Genomic DNA, 26,926 nt, shown 5'->3' on the forward strand with positions numbered 1-26,926 from the left:
AATAGTCCAGAATCACTTTTGTTCTTATATAAAAAGTGAAAGTCATTCATTCAGTCATGGCTGACTATTTATGACCCCATGGACTGTATAGTCCCCATGGAATTCTCCAGGCCAGAATACTGGAGTGGGTAGCCTTTCCCTTCTCCAGGGGATCTTCCCAACCTAGGGATCAAACCTGCATTGCAGGTGGATTCTTTACCAGCTGAGCCATCAGGGAAGCATAAGAGAGTGATTTGTGGAGGGAGAAGAAAAAAGAATGTAAGCCTTCAAACACAATACATTTCCAGTCATTCTCTTGAAGACAGTAAAATCTTCACTCCCAAGAACAACAGAGCAGTGTGAGAACGTAGGTGCTGGAGCAATGGCCCCTGGGTCCACAGCCCAACTCTGCCACTTACTACCTAAGGAACATTGAGCACGTTGCTTATTTTTTCTGTGGTTCAGAAAAGTTTGTTTCCACACCTGTAAAATGAGCACAGGAATGGTTTCTATCTTATAGAATTGTCTTAAATTTCAAATGGTTAATATTTAGAACAGGTACTTGTATATAATGGGGCTTCCCTGATGACTCAAATAGTAAAGAGTTGCCTGCAATGCAGGAGATCCTGATTCAGTTCCTGGATTGAGAAGATCCCCTGGAGAAGAAAATAGCAACCCATTCCAGTATTCTTGCCTGGGAAATCTCATAGACAGAGCAGCCTGGTGGGCTACAGTCCATGGGGATGCAAATAGTCAAACACGACTGAGTGACTAACACCTACACTTTAATTTTCACTGGTATATAAAAAGCACTATATACATGTCTAAAAAACAACAACAGCAGCAAAAACCCAATCACCATTCACAATTTTGAGCTGTATTCAGGGTCAAAAACAGTCAATCATAGTTAGCATATTGACTCTCTCCTCCAGGTGCTAGAAAAGGGCTTCAGAGGAGACTTTCATGTGATAAACTATTTCATTACTCATACATGTTTGAAGAAGCAAAACAGTCTTAATATTAGTACCAGACCTCTAGCATCATGATAAAAAACTAGTGAGGTAGGTGGTCTTAGCTGAAAGTGAAATAGGTGAGATTTAAGAGGAAGTATAAAAACATATATAAAAACATCCATATACCAACAACATCACCCCCTACCCCCCACCGCCAGCTTGCTGTGGTTTTAGAGAGTTATTATCAATGGGCTAAACAGAAAAGGTGCATTTGGAGTGATCGAATAGCTAAAAAATCAATAGCAGATCATAAAGGAGAATGGATTTGATTAATTAATTGATATTATAGGTCCTGTAGTTACATCATACAGGACGTGGAATTTTTAGTACAGTCCATGATGAGAAGCAAGAGAGGGGAATTTTATCACCTCTTGATGAAAAGAGAGGGATGTGTGAGTTGAGGTCAAGAGCGGGACAGAACAATAGACCAAATGTCAGGAATCTGAATGGGTATGAGAAAGGAGGTGGTGGGAGAATGACATCTCCAACTGACAAATGGCCCTTTATTGACTCATTTAACAAATACTTATTAAGTGCCTCCCCTCTACCAGACATAATTTTATCTAGACTCTGAGACAAAAAAATAAGGCATAAAATATATCATTAATGAGATAAGGTTAAGCTTAGAGTCAGTGCTGATTCTGCTTGTATTTCCTTAATCAATGGGCTGAAAAGGCAATAGACACCAAAAATCATTTGGCACAAACTAGAATCTTGCCTGGAAAATCCCAGGGATGGGGTGAGGGGGGGGGCTGGTGGGCTGCAGTCCATGGGGTCGCTAAGAGTCGGACACGACTGAGTGACTTCACTTTCATTTTTCACTTTGATGCACTGGAGAAGGAAATGGCAACCCACTCCAGTGTTCTTGCCTGGAGAATCCCAGGGACAGGGGAGCCTGGTGAGCTGCCGTCTATGGGGTTGCACAGAGTTGGACATGACTAAAGTGACTTAGCAGCAGCAGCAGAATCAAAAGGAACCACAGAAATAGATAGCATTTATTCCAAAGCCAGAAACATGTGTAAGAAATGGAAACAGATTTCTTTTCTTGGCAATTAGTTCTGGAAATTCTTTTAAGAAAATACTGAATGTATTCTTTAAAAACTATGTTGATAAACATTTTGGCAGGATGGGGAGGTCCCAGGGGACATAGTCAAGCGAACAGAAACACAGGTAGTACATTCTTTGTAGGGCTCCATTAAACTTAGTACACTGCCCAGTACCCAGGATAACAATTATTCTTCTGAGTGTTTGGTAAACTGATTTTGCTTTAAGCTCTCCAACTTATTAATGGTTGAATTTAAGCGGGATGTCAAAACAACTTTCACAGTTTTTCAAATACTCTATTTAGGGCAGAGGGGTCTGTAATTGCACAGATTTAGGCCATGTTGTTATAATTTCTTTGAAAATTCTTATTTATCTTCAATTTTTTGGCTTAGTTGGTGTCCCTAACATTAGACCTCTAGCAAAAAGTAAATAAAGCAATCCATTCACATAATTTTAACGGCTCAAAATTCCTCCTTAAAGAGAAGTTGAGAAGTACCTTGTCACTGAGAAAGGTGGTAATAAACAACCTTCTTACCAACTTTCACATTTTAAGAAATACCTGTGTTTGGTGACAACAAAAATTGGAAGATGAATTTAGATTCCAGAAATGAAGAGATTATTGCATCAGATCAAACCTGACAAGAATTATTTTGGTATTTATTGTATGTCAAGCACCGTTTTAGCATCTCTCAAATGCACTACCTTAATTTTCAGAAGAATATTGTTAGTGTTAATCTTACTTCTCAGATAAAGAGGCAGGTTATAAAAATATTATTTGGGGGAGCAAAAGTACCATAAAGCTAGAATAGCGTATTCTAATCCTACAGATTTGGGTACCAAAATACAATGAGTTTGTTACTTAAAGTCATTCATCAAATCCAAATATAAAGCTGATCTTCTGCTCCATTATTTTTGGAATACTCACAGTTCCTTAAGCTTTCTAGAGCACTTGTATTTTTAAAAGTGATAAATCACCCACTGCATTTGGAGGGAAGATCACGCTACTTAATACATGTGGGACACTTGGAACCGTGCCTGACAAAGATAGGCATTCAGTAAATAGCACAAACTGTTACTATTCATAATATTAATGCCAGAGTTTGAGCTTCTAACAATATGAAAACACTTGGGGATGGGAGAAAGATATCTGGAACAAGACACTAAACAAATGGTCAGGATAATGTGGTTTAAAATTTGACCCTGAAATAAGCCGCTATCTAGACCAAATTTTTTCTGTTAAATCAAGCAGCATTTATTAAGCATCTACCTGAAGTACAGCATTATGTCAGGTACTGTGGGGAACATAGAAATGAATGAAACAGTCAGTGTAAAACAAAGCATAAAGGGACAAGGCCCATGTGAAAGTAATTCATTACCATGGCAATACAGAACAAATCCTTTCAAATAAGGCTGTGAGCAAGAAGTAGCATCTGAGGCAGATAATCAACACGGAAGCTATTCAAAGAAAACGAATATCTCAAACACAGGGACAGCATGAGCAAAGGCATAGAACAAGAAAAGAACAGGACTCATTCATTATCCATTCACTCATTCACCAAATTATTATGAGCCAGACACTGTCTGAGGTCCTAGAGACATAGAAATGAATTAAAAAAAAAAACAAACACTTCCTATACTTAAAGGCTTTGTCATCAATTGGGAGAATACAGGGAAGCAAGTAAGAGTCACACATTATTAGAGATACCATAAAAAAAAAATATAATAAGGGCAACTAGGCAGGAATATCTGGTTACAGAGGCAAGTTTATAGAGTTTTAAATACTTCACAGGAAAGTGTCTGACCAGTCGGTAGTGGTTTATGGCAAAAAGGGAACAATTAATGAAACCAAACAAGAAGTGATGTCTCGTAGGGATAAAAAATAAACCACCTACCTAACTAAAGATTTCTGATAATCCCAGGTAGTCTAGAGTCTGCAACTCAATGACCACAAAAATATAGAGGTATGACTAGATAGAAGTTAAAATGAGACAGCTACATGAAGCTGGTGTACCCAGAGATATGCCACAGTCGATGTAAGATCCAGGTAAATTGCAGCCACAAAGAAAGTGACTTCCAGTCTCAGATTTGGCTCTGGGTAGACTAGAGTTGAAAAGAAAAATGTCTTCCTTAAAAGTCATAAACCACTGGGTGATATTCATGTGACACAAATTTTATGAATGTGGCCCAAAAAACTGAAAGTCAAAAGTTTAGCCTGGAGTAGATTCAGGTTGACAATCCTCACAGGTTGCTATTAAATAGCTCGCCAGATATCATTTTTATTGTTGCCAGTGACAAGTCAGCTGTCAAGTTAGTCACCACTTTTTGCAGACACTGGGATGCACCACAAGCCTGATCAGAATAAGCATTGTTCAATTCCCAAGGAAACAATTCATAGAAAAACCACAAGTGTAGAGTATACATCTTGCATAAATGTACTTGGCAGCCCTCAAAATTTCTTTTTTACTTTATAGTTTCTTTGGTACTTTTTATAGTCTTGTTTGTCTTTGAGGTTCTCAATTTCACTGCAGAAAATCTATATATAGATTTCTTTTTCTTATTCTACTTGGGTTCATTTGGGTCCTTAAATATAAATTGTGATGCTTTTTTTTTTTTTTAAATTCTGAGAAAAATCTCAGCCATTCTTTCTTCCCATGTTGCTTTCCCCGACTCATTCTTTTCTTTTGTTCAGAATATTCTCTTTTCTTCTATTTTTTATTTCTCTCACTCTCTCTTTAATTTGCTTTATTTTATCCTCCTATGTTAGATTTTGTGTAGTATCTTAAGATCATCCTCCAATTCCCTAATTTTTTCCTCGGTTTTGTCTAATCTTCAATTTAGCATGCTTAACGAATTTTTTCAATTTTTCCAATTATTTATTTATAAAAGTACTTTCTTGGTATTTGCTTTGTTAATTTTTATGGCCCCTTTTAATTTCACCATACTTGAAATTCTTAAATATATCAAGTATATCCTGTATCTAAGAATTTTAATACTTTTGTCTGATTTTTCAGTTTGAATATCTGCTAATCTTGCTTATGGTGACTTGTTTCTCATGTGTTTAGTGAATTTACAAATTGTGAGCTTATGTTTCTTCTATATTTGTTGAAATTTTTAAGATCTACTATTGTAGATAGATAAAATATTTGAAATGCTAAGATAAAATAATGTTCAATGTAAAAATTTGTATCCAAAGAAACTATCTCCCAATATCAAGCCTGAAATAAAGAGGTTTTCCAAAAATTGGTAAATAAAAACTGAACAAGATTACCTCAAAGATGCTTCACTAAGAATCTTCAAAGAATGAATGAATGAATAAGAATGATCAAAGAAGGTCAAATATTCCACTCATATTATGAGCCAAAAAAAGAAATGCTAAACTTGAGTAAATTGAACAAGTAGGCTATACAAAACAATAATAGAAATGTTCAATATGTGGGACAAATTTTTAGATGATAATGTCATGAATTGAGAGAAGCATCATTTGGGATACAGAATTTTGAGTTCTTTTTATTGATTGACAGGATGGTGGAAAATATTAGTTGACTATAGAAATTTGCCTAAAGTTGACTATAGAATGGAGAAAAGGAAAGATATAAACATCTGAATGCAGTGTTCCAAAGAATAGCAAGAAGAGATAAGAAAGCCTTCTTCAGCGATCAATGCAAAGAAATAGAGGGAAACAACAGAATGGGAAAGACTAGAGATCTCTTCAAGAAAATCAGAGATACCAAAGGAACATTTCATACAAAGATGGGCTCGATAAAGGACAGAAATGGTATGGACCTAACAGAAGCAGAAGATATTAAGAAGAGATGGCAAGAATACACAGAAGAACTGTACAAAAAAGAGCTTCATGACCCAGATAATCACAATGGTGTGATCACTGACCTAGAGCCAGACATCTTAGAAAGTGAAGTCAAGTGCCTAGAGCCAGACATCTTAGAAAGTGAAATCAAGTGGGCCTTAGAAAGCATCACTACCAACAAAGCTAGTGGAGGTGATAGAATTCCAGTTGAGCTATTCCAAATCCTGAAAGATGATGCTGTGAAAGTGCTGCACTCAATATGCCAGCAAATTTGGAAAACTCAGCAGTGGCCACAGGACTGGAAAAGGTCAATTTTCATTCCAATCCCAAAGAAAGGCAATGCCAAAGAATGCTCAAACTTCCGCACAATTGCACTCATCTCACACGCTAGTAAAGTAATGCTCAAAATTCTCCAAGCCAGGCTTCAGCAATATGTGAACCATGAACTTCCTGATGTTCAAGCTGGTTTTAAAAAAGGCAGAGGAACCAGAGATCAAATTGCCAACATCTGCTGGATCATGGAAAAAGCAAGAGAGTTCCAGAAAAACATCTATTTCTGCTTTATTGACTATGCCAAAGCCTTTGACTGTGTGGATCACAATAAACTGTGGAAAATTCTGAAAGAGATGGGAATACCAGATCACCTGACCTGCCTCTTGAGAAATTTGTATGCAGGTCAGGATGCAACAGTTAGAACTGGACATGGAACAACAGACTAGTTCCAAATAGGAAAAGGAGTACGTCAAGGCTGTATATTGTCACTCTGTTTATTTAACTTCTGTGCAGAGTTCATCATGAGAAACGCTGGACTGGAAGAAACACAAGCTGGAATCAAGATTGCCGGGAGAAATATCAATAACCTCAGATATGCAGATGACACCACCCTTATGGTAGAAAGGGAAGAGGAACTAAAAAGCCTCTTGATGAAAGTGAAAGTGGAGAGTGAAAAAGTTGTCTTAAAGCTCAACATTCAGAAAACCAAGATCATGGCATCTGGTCCCATCACTTCATGGGAAATAGATGGGGAAACAGTGTAAGACTTTATTTTTCTGGGCTCCAAAATCACTGCAGATGGTGACTGCAGCCATGAAATTAAAAGACACTTACTCCTTGGAAAGAAAGTTATGACCAACCTAGATAGCATATTCAAAAGCTGAGACATTACTTTGCCAACAAATGTTCGTCTAGTCAAGGTTATGGTTTTTCCTGTGGCCATGTATGGATGTGAGAGTTGGACTATGAAGAAGGCTGAGCACCGAAGAATTGATGCTTTTGAACTGTGGTGTTGGAGAAGACTCTTGAGAGTCCCTTGGACTACAGGGAGTTCCAACCAGTCCATTCTGAAGGAGATCAGCCCTGGGATTTCTTTGGAAGGAATGATGCTAAAGCTGAAACTCCAATACTTTGGCCACCTCATGCGAAGAGTTGACTCATTGGAAAAGACTCTGATGCTGGGAGGGATTGGGGGCAGGAGGAGAAGGGGACGACAGAGGATGAGATGGCTGGATGGCATCACTGACTCGATGGACGTGAGTCTGAGTGAACTCCAGGAGTTGGTGATGGACAGGAAGGCCTGGTGCAGTTCATGGCATTGCAAAGAGTCAGACACGACTGAGCGACTGATCTGATCTGATCTGATATAAATTTGCTAACTATATCAACAAATATTAAAAGAATAAAATTACAAAAGTGTAACTCTCAAATTAGCAGAAAGAACAAAATTGGAGAAAAAAGAATTTTAAAAACACAGAAAGGAACAAATAGAATGCACTAAATAAAATGGAAGAAATAAAACCTAAGACCTCAATAAACATAACCAATTTGAATAGACTAACTTCTCCAGGAAAAAAAAATAATAGACTTTTAAAAACACAAGATATATTCTACTTAAAAGAAATGCTCCTGAAACATCAAGATACAGTTTTCAGTAAATTTCTAACATAAAAATATATACAAGTGCTAACCAAAGAAAGCTGACATGACAAAAACAAACATATAGATGCGAGAAACAGAAGAAAGAGCCCAGAAATAAACCCACAGGCCTACGGTCAATTAATCTCCAGCAAAGGAGACACGAATATACCATGGAAGAAAGACAGTCTCTTCAACAAATGGTGTTGGGACACCAGGATAGCCTCATGTAAATCAAAGAAATTAGAACCTTCCCTCACACCATATATGGAAATAAACTAAAAAAAATGGCTTAAAGACTTAAAGATAAGATTCAAGAGCCAGAATCCCTGGTTTGAGTTTGAATGTCTGCCACTTGGTAGCTTTGTAATATGGAGCTACTTATTTTTCTAAGAAAAGTAAATTATATACCTATATCCCTGATAGCTCAGTTGTTAAAGAATCTACCTGCAATGCAGGAGACCCGGGTTCAATTCCTGGGTCAGGAAGATCTACTGGAGAAGGGATAGGCTACCCACTCCAGCATTCTTGGGCTTCCCTGGTGGCCCAGCTGGTGAAGAATCCACCTGCAATGTGGGAGACCTGGGTTTGATCCCTGGGTTGGGAAGATCCCCTGGAGAAGAGAAATGCTACCCACGCCTGTATTCTGGCCTGGAGAATTCCATGGACTGTATAGTACATGGGGTCACAAAGATTCAGACACGACTGAGAAACCCTCACTTTCAAGAAATGTTCAGTTTACAAAAGTTAGATTATCTTTTTACTTTCCATATTTCATCATTCATAAAGTGCACCTTTTTTCAAATTTTAACATCTTAAAAATTGACATCTTATAATCACTGATGTCTCAGCATCACTGTCAGCGATGTTGAAATTGTGATGTGTCTATCATTGGCTGTGAATCTACAAACATGACTGTTTAATTCCTGGTAATATGACTAATTGCAACCCCTTGATGTTTTGGTAAGTAAACCAAACAAGAATCTTTTGCGGAAGGAATATAAACTCTTACTGGCATCTAAAAATTTAGATGGAATTGACACTGTAATTAAGAATATTAATTCTTATGAATATTCTGAGTATCTAATGTACAGCATAGTCACTAGAGGCTATATAGTGTACTTGAAATTTGCTAACAGGGTAGATTGTAAGTGTTCTCACTGAATACAAGCAAACAGGGCTTCAGTGGTAAAGAATCTGCCTGCCAATGCAGGAGACAACAGTTTGATCCCCAGTCCGGGAAGATCCCACTTGCCCCCTGGCAACTAAGCCCCTGTACAACTACTGAACCTGTACTCTAGAGCCTGGGAGCCAAAACTAATGAAGCCCTGTGCCCTGGATCCCTTCTCTGCAACAAGAGAAATCATCACAGTGAGAAGCCCATGCTCGCCGCATCTAGAGAAAGCCTGTGTGCAGCAACAAAGACCCAGGACAGCCAAAAATATATAAATAAATAAAATCATTTAAAAAATAAAGTGGGAAGAGATATGATTTTTTAAAAAGCAAGCAAACAAAAAAAGTTAAAAGGTTAGTATGTGAAGTGAAAGATGTGTTAATTAACTTGATTGCAGTCGTTTCCCAATGTATATCAAATCATCCCATTGTACCCTTTAAATATATTACAATTTTAATTGTCAATTATGCCTCCATAAAGCTGGTGGGAAGATCCTAATCTAATCCTCACCTGCCCTCCTGACCTGATATGTCATCCTAGGTATGAGCTGCATGGGGCATCCATCGCCTCCATCCAATATACACTTTACATTCTTTGCCTCAAACACCCTGAAGTCATTGCAGCCCCAGGCCTTAATACTGGTTGTTGATTCTGCTTAGAATTTCATCCCCCACAAATTCCTGCAATTGCTTCTTCCTGCTCTTTAGGTTTTCAGTGAAATTATATTTCCTCTGAGAAAATATCCATGGTCACATGATCCAAAATAACCCCCACTCCACTTCTCTATTTTATCTTGCCCTCATGTTCGTGTTTCTATGTCACTTGCTTCTGTTTAAATTTGTTTGTTAAATGTCTGCTTCTCCCCCTAGCCCACATAGACACTTAAATTGGGTATAACTCCAAGAGGGCAGTGTTCTTACCCATCTTTGCAACTGCAGCTTCAGTTCTAAATTTGTTCCTGGCTTCCAGTGGGATCTTTGGCTTGAACAAGTGAATGGTCACAGCCACCTAATGCAGTGGGTAATGGCGTTCTTGTTTTACAATTGGAAATTCAGGCTTGGAACACTTGGCTCAAACACTCAGCTGTTAAGTAAACAAAATTCCAAATCCAGGCCTGTTGTTCACAACACTTGACTCTCCTCCTAGGCCAGGATGTGACTCTTCTTAAGCAACAGGAAATTGAGGAGACATTCCACTCCAATGCATAGTGGGAGTCTATTAAGATATTTGCAACTCAAGATCCTTGGTTAGTAGGAGAAACAAAAGATAGTTTTAAGACATTTTTTCATGTGATTTCCATTTGGCACAACTTGCCTTTTGCACGTTTGTAATATTCTTCCCTCTTCTCTTTGGCTAACTTCTACTTCTCCTTCACGCCCCTCTTTGATGCCATCTCCTCTTGGATATATATTCTGACTTTTTAGACCTGGGCTGGATGCCCATATTATGGTCACCTAGAGCACCTTGGAAATGAATCATCTTATTACCCTGTATGTAATTAACTGTTTACTTGCCCAAAGTCCTCGAAGGGACTTGGTCTTGATCACCGCTATCGTACACCTGCTACTGTGTCTAGCATATACGGTCTGTGTGCAAAACTTATTCAGTTGAATACGTCATGGTCCTTCAATGGCAATGGGAAGAAAAAAACTGTCCACACTTTTAGCAAAATAATCACAATTCCATCCATAAATATCTACTATTCTGGTCACTGAGGTTACGAAAGGGGACAAGGCAAGCTGCCATCTTGGAATGTGCTGAAAATCAACCAAATATATAGTGTCTACACTGTATCGTCTGCGTCTGCATGCATGTTCAGTCATGTCCGACTCTTTGTGACCCCATAGACTGTAGCCCCGCCAGGCGCCTTTGTCTATGGGATTATCGTGGCATGAATACTGGAGTAGGTTGCCATTTCCTCCTCCAAGGGATCTTCCTGATCCAGGGATCAAACCCGCGTCTCCAGCTTCTCCTGCATTGGCAGGCAGATTCTTCGCCACTGAGCCACTTGGGGAGTCCACACTATATAGTACATTATGTCAAATGGTGATGAGCCCTATGGAGAAAAATAATCTAAGAGCAGCAGGCAGTAGCCCACAGTCGCTACTTTGCACACTGTGATGGTATCCTCAAGTGGGGAAGACTAAGTAAGCAAGTATCCGAGTGAGAAAAAATCCAGTCAAAGAAAAGGATGAGCAAAGGTCCTGATATGAGAGAGGACCTGGTAAGTTTCCCGACTGCATGGCTGAAGGGTAACATTTACAGGAGAAAAAAAAAAAATCATAGGAAATGAGGTTAAAAAAGTAGCCCAGTCATGCGGTGGCTTTTAGCCATCAGGTATTGTTCCAAACGCAATAGAAGCCATTGGAGAAGTATCTCTTGGGTGCTTGACAAAGCAAATTGGGACACACTGACCTTTTCTACCCCACTGGGGTATCTTTTGGTTGAATTTCCTGAGGAAGTCATTCTTCTAGCTGCTTCACCCTCTAGCAAGCCCGTATGTCTTCCTGTCCAGATTGTTCTAGATTTTTCCCAGTTACCACTGCTTATTCTTCTTCCAGATAATTCATGGAGAGTCTCCAGTGGGGGAAAAATTTTGAACATCTTATTGTTGGGGACATGTGGGTCACATCTGGATGTAATGGATTCCAATGGTTGAACTATAATAAGATCCTCAGTTAATATTTGTTGCTTGGGTTTATCTTCTCTCAGCTAAGGCTACCATTTTGTTTCTCTGCCTGATAAGTCATACTTTCAACGTCTCAAGTTGTAGCACATTATGGCAGCACACCTCTGGGAATGAAGTCACCTGGGAACTAAGTCTTCTGTTTGATACGCGAGGTTTTGTGGGGAGTGTTAATTAAGCGACTTCCCTCAAGCAGGTGGTTTGTTGGAATGTCGCTGAGTTTGTTCTTTCATTACCAAGTTGTGTTGTGTGGGAGCACACACACACTGTTACACAATCAAAACCAAGACGCTATAGGGTTTTGCGAATTTGATGCTACAATGTTAAGATAATATATATATATTTTTTGCTTTTCAATTGTCTGGGATCACTGTATTAATCTCTATGAAACCTTGTAATAAAGGATTACAATACTTAAGAATATGTAAGAAAAGACAATGAATTCCCCAGGAATAACATGGCACCGCATTGACCAGCACAATTTACTGACAAAATGTGAATTGAAAAGTCATAAGTAAGTAAAGAGTGCCACAGCATGGTTATAGTACCTATTTCATATAAGCTTGACCAAAACGTTTTTTGAAGCTAAAATAGGATTACTTTGTTGCTATTAAAATGTCTTCCATGACTGCACATTAAAGTAAAAAATTTAAATCTATCAGTTGTTTAGCTTAAAGATTCTCTTAAAATAGACACATATGATGATTTGTTATTATTAATTAAAGGCCAAAAGTCACCCTACGGGTAAATGGATGAGCAGTACTAATATGAATAGGAGAATGTGGCTCAGACGGTAAAGCGTCTGTCTACAATGCGGGAGACCTGGGTTCTATCCCTGGGTTGGGAAGATCCCCTGGAGAAGGAAATGGCAATCCACTCCAGGACTATTGTCTGGAAAATCCCATGGACAGAGGAGCCTGGTAGGCTACAGTCCATGGGATCCCAAAGAGTTGGACATGACTGAGCGACTTCACTTTCACTTTTCACTTTCATGCATTGGAGAAGGAAATGGCAACCCACTCCAGTGTTCTTGCCTGGAGAATCCCAGGGACAGGGGAGCCTGGTGGGCTGCAGTTTATGGGGTCGCACAGAGTCGGACACGACTGAAGCAACTTAGCAGCAGCAGCAGAAGACCATCTCCTTGAGCAGCAGGTGACAGCAGTAATTTCATAAAAGTTTCTTGAAAGTGTTGCCAAGGAGCCAAGGGGTATATTTCCTTTATGTGGTTTAGACCTGTTCAAATTCTGTAACTCCAGGTTACCTGTTTTTATTCATATCATTAGTTATTAGTCATACAATGAGTTCAAGCAAGTTCTGAAATAAGGTTATCTACATCCTTTTATATTACAACATTGTTATAAAATTAACATAACAGCTTTAAAGAGCATTTCCACATTCACAAACCAATGTAAGAAATTCTGGGCTTTTACAACTCTGTTGTACAGTCACTGAGTCTTCTAAAGACAGTCATCTATAGGGGAGTGCTACAGGGCTGATAAGCACAGGCCGTGCAGGCGAAGGAAAGCACACAGAGGAGAAATGGGTCTTTTTTGCCCTTAGGATGAAGGCCAGGAAAAAAGTTGAGAGCAATTAGCACCTGGAAAAGCTAGGATTTTGCAGAAATTCCAAGCCCAGGGACAATATGTATAAAGGCATGGTTGAGAATGTGTTAAAAATGGGAAGGTGATTCTCTGAGTTGGGTAGATCATCCACTTATAGGTTTTCATTATGTCTTTCTCATTAATCCATTTTATTCCTGGGTATCTTTAAATTATCTACAGTAGCAAACAAAATGAACAAATCTACCACCTTGGTAGAATCATTTTTTAAAATATGTGTTACACTATTGTAATCCAATTACATAATATTACATAATGTTATACATGTTTTCTACGTGCAGGATATGCTCTGAAGTTCTATTTCTCATTAGAGAAATGTAACTATATTTGCATTAACAGACCTATTGACGTGCCAGTGTTAGTCACTCAACTGCGTCGGACTCTTTGCAACCCCACGGACTGTACCCCACCAGGCTCCTCTGTCCATGGGATTCTCCAGGCAATACTGGATTGGGTTGCCATGCCCTCCTCCAGGGACCTTCCCTATCCAGAGATCCAACCCTGGTCTCCCGCATTGCAGGCGGATTCTTTGTAGAATGAAGACGCGCTAATGTAGAACAATTTTGGAGGAATGCTTCCATCTAGTGGTCAAACTGAGAATTTCAGTCAGTTCAGTCGCTGAGTCGTGATGGACTCTTTGCGACCCCATGGACTGCAGCACGCCGGGCCTCCCTGTTCATCACCATCGCCGGGAGCTTGCTCAAACTCATGTGTATTGAGTCGGTGATGCCATCCAACTATCTCATCCTCTGTCGTCCCCTTCTCCTCCTGCCTTCAATCTTTCCTAGCATCAGGGTCTTTTCAAATGAGTCAGTTCTTTACATTAGGTGTCTCCAACACCACAGTTCAAAAGCATCAATTCTTTGGCGCTCAGTTTTCTTTACAAATCTAACTCTCACATCCATACATGACTACTGGAAAAACCGAAGCCTTGACTAGACGGACCTTTGTTGGCAAAGTAATGTCTCTGCTCTTTAATATGCTGTCTAGGTTGGTCATAGCTTTTCTTCCAAGGAGTAAGCATCTCTTAATTTCAAGGCTGCAGTCACCATCTGCAGTGATTTTGGAGCCCCCCAAAATAAAGCCTGTCATGGTTTCCATTTTTCCCAATTTATTTGCCATGAATTGATTCACTTACATGCAAATATATTTCTCAGTGTTTCTTATGAGTTTTATATACTGATCAAATATCTTGTTATTCATTAATATTTAATAATTTCATATTTATTTTCAGTTATTGAGGGTGCTAACAATTAAGCCTTGTACCTGGTCTCTTGATTCTCGAGGAAATATCTTCTGTAAAGAAAAATAAGTCATCAAAGAAGACCTTGTATTTGTTAAAGTTTTGTTGTTGTCAATTCTTAATTAATTTTAATTGGAGGATAATTGCTTTACAATGTTATGATGGTTTTTGCTATACATCAACATGAATCAGCAACAGGTATACATGCGTCCCCTCCATCCTGAACCCCCCTCCCACCTCCCTCCCTACCCCATCTGTCTGGGTTGTCCCAGAGCACTGGCTTTGGGTGCTCTGCTTCATGCATCGAAATTGCACTGGTCATCTATTTTACATATGGTAATGTACACGTTTCAGTGCTGTTCTTTCAAATCATCCATTCTTGCCTTCTCCAATGAGTCCAAATCTTAATTTGGACTCCCTTGCTGCCATGAATGTAGGACCATTGGAACGATTTTTCTAAATTCCATATATATGCGTTAATGTGCAGTATTTGTCCTTCTCTTTCTGACTTACTTCACTCTGAATAATAGGCTCCAGGTTCATCCACCTCATTAGAACTGACTCAAATGTGTTCCTTTTTATAGCTGAGTAATATTCCATTGTGTAAATGTACCACAACTTCCTTACTATTCATCTGCTGATGGACATCTAGGTTTGCTTCCGTGTCCTAGCTATTGTAAATACTGTTGCAATGAATGTTGGGATACATGTGCCTCTTTCAATTCTGGTTTCCTCGGGGTGTATGCCCAGCAGGGGGATTGCTGGGTCAGATGGCAGTTCTATTCCCAGTTTTTAAAGAAATCTCCACACTGTTCTCCATAGTGGCTGTACCGGTTTGCATTCCTACCAATGTAAGACGGTTCCCTTTTCTCCACACTCCCTCCAGCATTTATTGCTTGCAGTCTTTTTGATGTGACCAGTGTGAGATGGTATCTCATTGTGGTTTTGATTTGCATTTCTCTGATAATGAGTGATGTTGAGCATCTTTTCACATGTTTGTTAGCCATCTGCGTGTCTTCTTTGGAGAAATGTCTATTTAGGTCTTTTGCCCGCTTTTTGATTGGGTTGTTCTTTTTTCTGGAATTGAGCTGCATGTGTTGCTTGTACATTTTGGAGATTAATTAAAATTTTTATACACCCTTTATCATTTGATACTCATAGTCATCTTATGAGAATATAAAAGTATTTAATTTTATTCCCCCTTTTATAGATGAGCAAACAAAAACGTAACAGAGTAAGAAATTTACCCCAAGGGCATCATGCAAAAAACTGACTCATATCAGGACAATTCAGTTTGAATGTTTCATTTTCTTGATGCATTACAGACTTGTTTCATCATTAACTCTCTTGGTAAAGCTGTGAATCCTTTATGTGATGTGAATCATATCGATTTTGTAAGTCTGGAATTTGGAAGATGTGAAGTATTGTAATGTAACGTATTAGTCGGCATAGGCTACTTAATCCAGCGTAATGACTCCTAGATCTCAGGAATTTCACACAAGAAAGTAGTATTTCTCATCTTGATTCAGCAATAACTTGTATCACATCTGCTTGCAATTCACCAGGGAAATAAATGGGAGCAAATTACCGGTTTGAGGAGGATAACTTTCTACCACAGGAGCTCTACTCCGTTTTCTCATTTATTAATGGGTATATAAAGTAAGGCTCTTGGATCATTGGGCTTGCAAAGCATTACTGTGTTTTTGCTATTATTTCTGTTTTGTTTTGTTCCCATAAAGGACTTCAAAATCACAGAATTGTTTTCATCTTAATCCTTAGCTCATGGCATTTTTATGATTGGTCCATGTACGCATGTATGTGTCCAAGTCACTTCAATCATGTCCGACTCTCTGCGACTCTATGGACTGTAACCTGCCAGCTCCTCTGTCCATGGGAGTCTCCAGGCAAGAATACCGGAGTGGGTTGCCATGCCCTCCTCCAGGGGATCTTCCCCACCCAGGGAGTGAACCCACATCTCTTATGTTTCCTGCATTAGCAGGTGGCTACCACTAGTGCCACCTGGGAAGCCTGGTCCATGTATAGTTCTCTTTTAATATGTATATGTGCCTGCGTGCGTGTGTGTTTATCTAATATGTACATGTGCCTGCGTGCGTGTGAGTTTATCTAATATGTACATGTGCCTGCGTGCGTGTGTGTTTATCTAATATGTACATGTGCCTGCGTGCGTGTGTGTTTATCTAATATGTACATGTGCCTGCGTGCGTGTGTGTTTATCTAATATGTACATGTGCCTGCGTGCGTGTGTGTTTATCTAATATGTACATGTGCCTGCGTGCGTGTGTGTTTATCTAATATGTACATGTGCCTGCGTGCGTGTGTGTTTATCTAATATGTACATGTGCCTGCGTGTGTGTGTTTATCTAATATGTACATGTGCCTGCGTGCGTGTGTGTTTATCTAATATGTACATGTGCCTGCGTGCGTGTGTGTTTATCTAATATGTACATGTGCCTGCGTGTGTGTTTATCTAATATGTACATGTGCCTGCGTGTGTGTTTATCTAATATGTACATGTGCCTGCGTGTGTGTGTTTATCTAATATGTACATGTGCCTGCGTGTGTGTGTTTATCTAATATGTACATGTGCCTGCGTGTGTGTGTTTATCTAATATGTACATGTGCCTGCGTGTGTGTGTTTATCTAATATGTACATGTGCCTGCGTGTGTGTATTTATCTAATATGTATATATGCCTGTGTGTGTGTGTATTTATCTAATATGTACATGTGCCTGCATGTGTGTATTTATCTAATATGTATATATGCCTGTGTGTGTTTAATATGTATATATGCCTGTGTGTGTATTTATCTAATATGTACATGTGCCTGCATGTGTGTATTTATCTAATATGTACATGTGCCTGCGTGTGTGTATTTATCTAATATGTACATATGCCTGCCTGTGTGTATTTATCTAATATGTACATATGCCTGCGTGTGTGTGTTTATCTAATATGTACATGTGCCTGCGTGTGTATGTTTATCTAATATGTACATATGCCTGCGTGTGTGTATTTATCTAATATGTACATATGCCTGCGTGTGTGTGTTTATCTAATATGTACATATGCCTGCGTGTGTGTATTTATCTAATATGTACATATGCCTGCGTGTGTGTATTTATCTAATATGTATATATGCCTGCGTGTGTTTATCTAATATGTATATATGCCTGCATGTGTGTATTTATCTAATATGTACATATGCCTGCGTGTGTTTATCAAATATGTATATATGCCTGCATGTGTGTGTTTATCTAATATGTACATGTGCCTGCGTGTGTGTGTTTATCTAATATGTATATATGCCTGTGTGTGTGTGTATTTATCTAATATGTACATGTGCCTGCATGTGTGTATTTATCTAATATGTACATGTGCCTGCATGTGTGTATTTATCTAATATGTACATATGCCTACGTGTGTGTATTTATCTAATATGTATATATGCCCGCGTGTGTGTGTTTACCTAATATGTATATATGCCTGTGTGTGTGTATTTATCTAATATGTATATATGCCTGTGTGTATGTATTTATCTAATATGTATATATGCCTGTGTGTGTATTTATCTAATATGTATATATGCCTGTGTGTGTATTTATCTAATATGTATATATGCCTGCGTGTGTGTATTTATCTAATATGTATATATGCCTGTGTGTGTGTATTTAATAATGTAATAAGCACCTCTGGACAGAACAGCGAACATGAAATTTCAGACTTGGCAGGAAGTTACATCTAGCTGTGTGGTCCCCACTCCGTCCACCTGCTGATCAACACACACCCCCTAAGCCAGGAGTGAGTTACCTCATAGCTGACAAATGGGCCAAGCTCAGTCTCATCTCTGCACCTCGGTTCATGCAGTGACTCAGACTTAGAACCTTCCCCTAACTTCTCATGGCTTCATGAACCCACCTGTAAATGCTGAAGTCCATATTCTTCTTGCCCTTCCCAAAACGTACATGATAACTAGCACATAATTCAGAAACCCTAAAGGTATTTCTATTTGTTTCTTTTTTCCCTCAACAAAAATATCATAAATTCCTTAATGACAAGGGTCTTCATTTCATATGTGTCCTTCAAAATGAATTTTATTTTGTTTACCATGCATTATCCCATCAGCAAAAAATACTGTGCCAATCCCTAAAATGTGCTTTCCCAGGTACAGAGTCACCAGACAAAATAAGTGGTGTGATTACTCTTTTAAAAATAAGTAGCCTTTAAACACTTCTGATCATTATTGTTGTTGTTTAGTTGCTGAGTCCTATCCAACTCTTTTGGGACCCCATGGACTGTAGCCCACCAGGCTCCTCTGTCCATGGGATTCTCCAGGCAAGAATACTGGAGTGGGTTGCCATTTCCTCCTCCAGGGGATCTTCCCAACCCAAGGATCGAACCTGGGTCTCCTGCATTGGCAGATGGATTCTTCCTCACAGAGGAAGCCCATGAAAACACACAGACCATGACTAACACAAATTATGCCCATTGAATGAGGAAGTTGTATGAGTTTGGATGGCCCATTTGAAATGGGCAAGTTTGAAATGTCAGGAAGCAGTATGATCAGGCTTCCTTGGGTTGTGTTTCAGACAGGTAGAACACGTGAGGCAGGCACGCTTTTGGCCTTGTTAGTGTTCCCACCCCGCCCCCCACCCCCAGCACCGATTCAGGAGTCCTCTCACTTGTCAGTACATCAAGGTTTTGATGCATTTACAGTGGGGGAGGGGTGGGTTTTAGCACCTCTAGTAGGGGTAGGTTATTATTTGATCCGAACCAATATTTCTCTCTTTTGGTTTTTTCAAACCAGTATTTTTTGAATTTCCAATCTCATTTTTCCTTTTCTGAGACCAATAACTTGGCTTTTCTAGTCAATTTTTCTTAAGTTATCATTTGAGGACATAGCCTTTCAGACCGTGACAGAGATCTGGCCGCTGATGGTTCCTTGAAAGGTAGCAATCCTGTAGAAAGGTTAGCAAGGTGGTTTCCTCTAGCTTCCAGAAAGTCAAGTGTAGAATGCCCCAGAATCTCACTAAGAGCTAAAATGGCAGGTAATAGTATCATATTCAATAATTCCTGGCCACAAAGGCCATTTTAAATTTTATTTCTGCTGGAAGTAAGGAAGACATGTTACTTCCACAACATTCCAAAATCATGAACTACTTCAAAATATGTCCACTGTCAGTGAAAATATTGGCAATTTTGCCCTTGGTTAAAGTACAAACTCATGTAAGAGTATATAATTCATCCTGTTGGGTCAACATGGTCATAGGTAAGTATGCTGCCTCAACAATATCACAGGATTGCAATAGCATATCCAGCACAATATTTGCCACTGTAACCCTTTAAATAGAATCATCAGTGAACCATGAGAAGTCAGTGTTACTCAGAGACTTTTCCTGCAGATGATCCCAAGGAGTCTGGAGGAGATCTGTCAGCATTAAGTAGATATAGATAAGGATGCCGATACTTTCCATTTCAACCTAACGCTTCCAAATACATTCTGGTTTTCATTTTCATATTTGTTGAGAATTTCATTCTTCCTCTGAGATGAGAAACCTGGCTTCCGTTACATTGAGCTCATTTAATTCATCTCCAGGCATGTAACCCATTCACACCGTGAGTGCTCTTCCTCTACCTGGATGTCTTCTGACACTGTGGTTATTCTGATGTCTCACTTTGCTTCATGGTGGCCCCATGACCATCACCATCTCTGCCTACCTGTCTCTGCCCCACCTGATGGCTTTAGGATGAAATAGTCTAAGAATTAGAAAGAGAGGAGGAGGAAAAGGAAGAGGAGCAATTGCCAACCTTTTTAATGAAGGTTTTCAATATCAGAATAAAGCACTCGTGTCTAAAATTGTCTCTTTCAGAGAAATGAAATATGTATCTAGGTATACACACACACACACACACTTACACATGCACACACACTAAACTTTATCTTAGTGTTTTTATTACGTAAAAAAAAAAAAAAGTTACCTAAAATTTGTCAGCCTGTACTGGGTGAAGTAAAGTAGGATCCTGGCCAAGAACATGACCAACAAGCAGATGCTTATGTCAAAAAGCAAAGAACTAAGCCAAAATTACTGGTGCATGTGGACAGTTTGCAGGAAGACAGAGGACATCTCATTTATCAGTCATTCATTGAGTCAGAGATAGGATGAAAAAACACATTTATAGATTTAATTTGCCATCAAAGTGTGTTTTTATAAAATCAGAACTCTAGCAAATTTATAAATGAACAAATTGTTAACACTGAACGAGTTAAGGAGCCTCTGTAATGGCATTTAAGAAACTGAAAGCCTGTAAACGAAGACAAAGCAAGGATCCTAGATCATTCCAGTTTTATAATCACTAGTCTTTAAAGTTTCCATCTAATTAATTTCTTGGAAGCACCATCAGTTATGATATAAATGCCATGAGGTCAAGGGTATGGGACACCAGCTCAGACATTAGTAACCTTGGACAAGTCTCTTAAGCTCTCTGGTGGCAGTTTGATCGCTAAGTTGTGTCCAACTCTTGCGATCCCATGGACTGTAGCCCGCCAGGCTCCTCTGTCCATTGGATTCTCCAGGCAAGAATACTGGAGTAAGTTAGCCATTTCCTTCTTCAGGGAATCTTCCCGACCCAGGAATTGAATTCACGTGTCCTGCATTGCAGGTAGATTCTTTACCGACTGAGCTACAAGGGAAGCTTTCTGGTCTTGTTATTTCCCAGGGGGTATTTTGAAAGATAAATGAAATACAAACAGTATTGCCACATCTTGAAAAAAAAATAGGTGAAGATTAATTTTTTACATTTCCCACTCTGTTCTGGGCACATTGGTCTTTTTCTTATTCCTGGAACATGCTTGGTGCTCTACCTGAGAGCATATGCATCTGCTATCCCCTCTGCTGGCTATGTTCTTCCCTTAAATATCCACAGGTCCTGCCCACTCATTCTTGCCTGGGAAATCCCATGGACGGAGGAGGCTGGCGGGCTACAGTCAATGAGGCTGCAAAAGAGTTGGATACAACTTAGCGACTAAACAGCAACAACAGCCGTCTCACTGTGATCTTCCCTAGGGCTAACATTCTAGGAACTTATTTGTACAGATTATTGTTGGTCCTCTCCATTAGAAAGTAAGGGCCTTAGAAGTGTGAAGGTGATTGAAGCTGGGTCTCCTGCGTTGCAGGCAGAGTCTTTGCCGCCTGAGCCACCAGGGAAGCCCAAGGTTCTTGGAGGTAGGCACTTTGGTCATTGTTACCCAATGCTGTGTCCCCAGACCCTGCAACACGCCTGTTGGCCTGTAGAGGGCACTCATTTGCCATGTGCATGGATCAACCAATGAATGCACTCTTAGGGGTTCACTTCCTGTCACACCTTGTCTTTCCTCACAGGTAGAAATGTGAATGGAAGGTGAGAGGGAAAAAGACACATGAACAGAGAGATTAAAGAATGGTAGACTCAGAGCAAGAAGAGGAAGCCCTTCTATTTGGGATACTAACTCTGAACCTTAGTGGTTCAATAGTAACAAACCACAGTCATGCAATACAGACTGTCCCTAAGACAAGTCTTACAGATACAGCACTTGTCACTTTCCTGGGTTTTTCTCTGAGGTAACTGCTGTCTGTCGCACAAATGGGATAGTATCAGCAAAGTAAACTAGAAGGGGTTACATTTTTTCCCCTATATTCTGAATAAATATACACCATTTGCTCAAAAACACATACTTTCTCTTCTAAGAAAAATCACCATGATTTAAAATGTTGTTTCACATTTGAGTTTAAGGTTAACAATTTCTGGGTCTGAAAGCCATGAATCTGAGCATCTGTCATAGCCACAGTGCAATAGTTCATTAAAGATAAAAAACAAACACTCAGTTACCTCTTGCTCATTTGTATACAGATGTATTTATTTCATGTATGCATATATAAATAAAAACTAGTGTTGTCTCATGGCATGAATAAATCCAGTCAGTGAATTACACTCACACACAATACAAAGTCTTTTAAAGATTGAACTGTTAAATATTCTGAAAAAGGAACCACCTTTTAAAAAAGAGGACACACAGATAGTTGGTGAGGAATGTCTAAAAAATACAGTATATGTCCCTACATTTGCATCAGGAAATTCATACTGAAATTCATAATAGAAAATGTAGCTGAGCTATATTTTTACAAAATTGACATCATCTGTCAATCTAGCAAAGTTTTACAAGTATTGTTCTCATGCAGCTAAGTAACTGCAACTTTGAGTATCAACCAGTCTCTTAAGATCAGTGCTAATACCTGTCCTGGGCTTTTAAATCCAGTTGTCGTGGAATTTCAAACTGCCTCCACATCAGAAATTGCTACCCTTTCCAGTACACAAACTATGCTGTGGGTTTGCTTAGAAACTCCTTGTTGAAGAATCTTCTTGCCTCAACACTACTGAGGGAAACAGAGCAACGAGACGGATTCTGCCTTCTATATTCGATGCTTTCGACTATAGCATTCTTTATTACCTGCAAATAGAGGCAAAAGATGTATAATTAGTGTTATTCGGAACTCACTGAAACAGTTGTTTGAGCAAGATATACGTATCTCTATCTCTCTCTATATATACATCATCTATCTATTACTTATCATCTATCTACCACTTATCATCTATCTATCTATCTATAAATGAGTCAAGTCTGAGAAGTTTACATCAGAGCTCCTCCCACCCAGAGCTGGTGTGGCCCACTCGGCCTTGGAGGTGTGTACACAGTAGGGTTTTCCCATTTCCTCACCCAATCTCCATGGGCAAGCTGGGAGAAGAGAAATGCGTGACTTGGGTGATGCTAACCTACATTAATCTTCTGTGACTTATGTGAAACCCACTGGGGAAGGGCCCTCTGTTCTCTAATGGTAACTTTAAACAGTCATATTCTAGGAAGAGAGATTTATCATGGGAATGTGACACCTTTATTTGCTTTGTGATTTTTAATTTTTATATGTGTTTTTCCCAGAAGACAATTATATATATAATTTTAATTTAATTTTAGCATTATTTTATAATTTTACAATTTAATTGTAATTTTATAATTATAATTAAAGTTTACAATTTAATTATAATTTTACAATCTATATATAATTATATATATAATTGTCTACTGAAAGAGATGAGTTCAAATGTTACTGAGTCTTTTAAGTAAAGCAGATATCCACTGACCCCATCCTTCCCATGAGTGAGGGAAAGATAATTCTACAGAAACAGAAGAAGGGGCTTCAGGTCTATGATGGAGACCTTGCTAGAGGGCCTCCAGGCACAGGGACTTCTTGGCTGTGGATATCAAGGGAAATTAACTTATATCCCCCAGCCATTTGTTCTTCTTTAAAATGGAAATAATAACATTAATCTGGGCTTTGCGGTGGGAACTGGAGATCATTTATTAATGCCTGGCACATAGGAAACATTTCGCAACTAGCATCTATTAATTGTTGGTATTTTCACTAACCATACATGTGAAAATTTAGGAGCTTTACCTTAGGTGGAAGGCTGAAATATTTACTAGAAATAAACCCACAATAAATAGCCAATAGCATATTTTTTATGGTAAAAGTCAGCAAATCAATTACACCATCAAATGTGCCCAACTATGTCTCCTTTTAATTAATCTCACTGTCATTCTAGAAATCATGTCAGCAAGTTTTCAGTTAGTCTCTCCTTCTGAAAAGAGCACCAAAGCAACATGAGACATACCAACCCTCATTGCAGAGAACCCAAGTAAAATTAAAAATCAACTATTTACTTCCCAAATAACTAAAAACCTTTAAAATATATAAAAGATCACTTGGGACATTACAATGACTGCAGTCAACCCCTTTACAATGAACTCATGAATACAAAAAAAAAACATATCAATGTTTGATCAAAAACAACAATATGAATATCACAAAGTAGTGGGTTTATCACAGTTGGAATCTGGCAGATACTTTTAATAAAGGGTCATTATTATCAAGGAAAATGGATATCCACATTTATAACTGAAAAACCTAAATCATATGCAATTAGAATGTGCAATCTCAACCACTAGGTGGCACATTAACACTGCTGCTGCTGCTAAGTCGCGTCAGTCGTGTTCGACTCTGTGCGATCCCATAGACGGCAGCCCACTAGGCTCCTCTGTCCCTGGGATTCTCCAGGCAAGAATACTGGAGTGGGTTGCCATTTCCTTCTCCAATGCATGAAAGTGAAAAGTGAAAACTGAAAGTGAAATCGCTCAGTCGTGCCCGACTCTTAGCGACCCAATGGACTGCAGCCTACCAGGCTCCTCCATCCATGGGATTTTCTAGACAAGAGTACTAGAGTGGGTTGCCGTTGCCTTCTCCGCATTAACGCTATGAAACCATTAACCAGGATTTTCAGACTATTGCAGAAAATACTCATTGGTTGTGATGTATCAACAGGAATGGCTGAGCTTACTACTACATCAGTGGCTAAATTCAAACCTTTTGGCATGATTCGTGGTACAATTAGACATGTTCAAAGAGGCATTATGTTATAATTGAGCCTTTCTATTTTCTTATTAGACTAGGAGTAATTATAAATAGTAGAATAGTCACTCAATCATCTCCGACTGTTTGCAATCCCATGGACTGTAGCCCGCCAGGCTCCTCTGTCCATGGAATTCTCCAGGCAAGAATACTGGAGTGGGTTGCCATTTCCTTCTCTAAGGGATCTTCCCGACCCAGGGATAGAACCCGGGTTTCCTGCATTGCAGGGCTCTTTACCATCTGAGTCACCAGGAAAGCCCCTGTTGTAAATAGTATTTACACCCTTTTTTTTTTCATTCCCCTCTGAAAGTCACTGAAACTCCAAATCCTTCCCATCAGAGTCATTCAAGCAATGATCCTCCTCCGTCCCCATCACCTATCCCCAAATAAGACACGGGTCATCTTTCTGGTATCATTTAATGGTCTCCCAATCTGCCAGATCCTTTAAATATTTGGCAATAAAGGCAAAAAGAAAACATGCAAAATGTCATCACTCCCCAAAAGGAACAAACTCAGAGACATGAGATTGGAAGCACTCCACAAGTAAGCACTGAATTCTCAGAATAGAAAGTTTAAAATGAGCCTTAAAAGAAAGTTATAGTGTATTCTGCAAGAGAAATAAGACTTCTAAATATAACAAAAGGCAAGAGGATAGTCTGGCCTAAATTACTGTGGATTTGCTGGTTGATGCCTACTTTCTGAATGGAAACTGAAGTGTTATGAAAGCAAAGGTCTTAATTGGTCTTCTCATTTTTCATTCCAGCACTTAGAACACGGAAGGGAAAGAGTAAATATTTGTAAGATTAATGACTGTCCAGAAGGCACTCACTGGAGATCAAATTAAACAGGATAAAGCTCAACCCGTGGGGACAATGAGACTTGAGCTGAGATGAAGGACAAGCAGCATTTGATACGTGGAGTGGAAAGACCAGGTCTTCTCAGTAAAAGGATAGTTCCACAAAGAGGCTGAGGGCATGTACAGGAAATACCTGGGAAGCAGGCTGGCTGGGAGGGAGGCTGTGTGTGGAGTAACTAGGAAATAAGGCTGCCTGCGAGACAGATGGTTCAAAAGTGAGGAAACAATGAGGAAGAAAACAAACAAACCTATGGCCCCATCTCAGCCCCTCAGCAAAACTGTGTGTCTTCCAGAAATCAGCCACAATAATCCATGACTCAGTTGTCTCACATAGGAATAAAAATACCTACCTCATAGGTCAGCTCTGAGTGCTCAATATTTGAAAAGGATGGATCTGGTTTATATCAAGCACTCAAAACTTTTCCTTATTCTTTTCATGTTGTGCATTATTTATCCTTAGTTCCTAAAACAGTGCCCGGCACAGTAGATACTCAATAAATATGTGTTGAATTAATAAATAAATAAGAGGTAAAAAAGATTATAGGTAGCATTAAAAGTAAATGAATTTGGGCCTACTATTTAAGGCCATGATAACCAACAAGGACCCAGTATACAGCACAGGGAACTAGACTCAATATTTTGTAGTAACCTAAAGGGAAAAGAACATGAAAAGGGATATACAGATACAGATATAGATATAGATAACTGAATCAGCGTGCTATATACTTGAAACTAACTTGAACTTTAACATTGTAAATCAGCTATGCGTGCATGCTTGCTAAATCGTTTCAGTTGTGCAGTCTGACTCTGTTCAGTCTCTCGGATTGTAGCCCACCAGGCTCCTCTGTCCATGGAATTCTCCAGCAAGAATACTGGAGTGCGTAGCCATTCCTTTCTCCAGGGAAATCAGCTATACTTCAATTTAAAAACAAAGAAATACCTGGAGATATCACACTTCTAAAAGGCTATGATATATAATAAGCTTCTAAATTATTTTGTTAAAGATAAAAACTTTAACTTGTACCTAAATACTCTTAACATGATGATGAAATATCAACAAATAAAGGAGTAGATACAAA

General features: G+C 39.1%; 1 protein-coding gene across 1 annotated transcript in view; it reads right to left on the reverse strand.

Annotated features, from left to right (window-relative positions):
- Positions 1-22,359: 22,359 nt before the first annotated feature.
- Positions 22,360-26,926, reverse strand: part of PLA2G4A (phospholipase A2 group IVA) — a 179,920-nt gene continuing 175,353 nt past the window's right edge. The window contains exon 18 of the mRNA XM_005901275.2: positions 22,360-22,977. Within this exon, the coding sequence (XP_005901337.1) occupies positions 22,846-22,977 (132 nt within the window). The 3' untranslated portion in view covers positions 22,360-22,845. The remainder of the gene's footprint in view (positions 22,978-26,926) is intronic.

This window comes from Bos mutus, chromosome 16, assembly GCF_027580195.1.
Source record: "Bos mutus isolate GX-2022 chromosome 16, NWIPB_WYAK_1.1, whole genome shotgun sequence".
Classification (NCBI taxonomy): Eukaryota; Metazoa; Chordata; class Mammalia; order Artiodactyla; family Bovidae; genus Bos; species Bos mutus.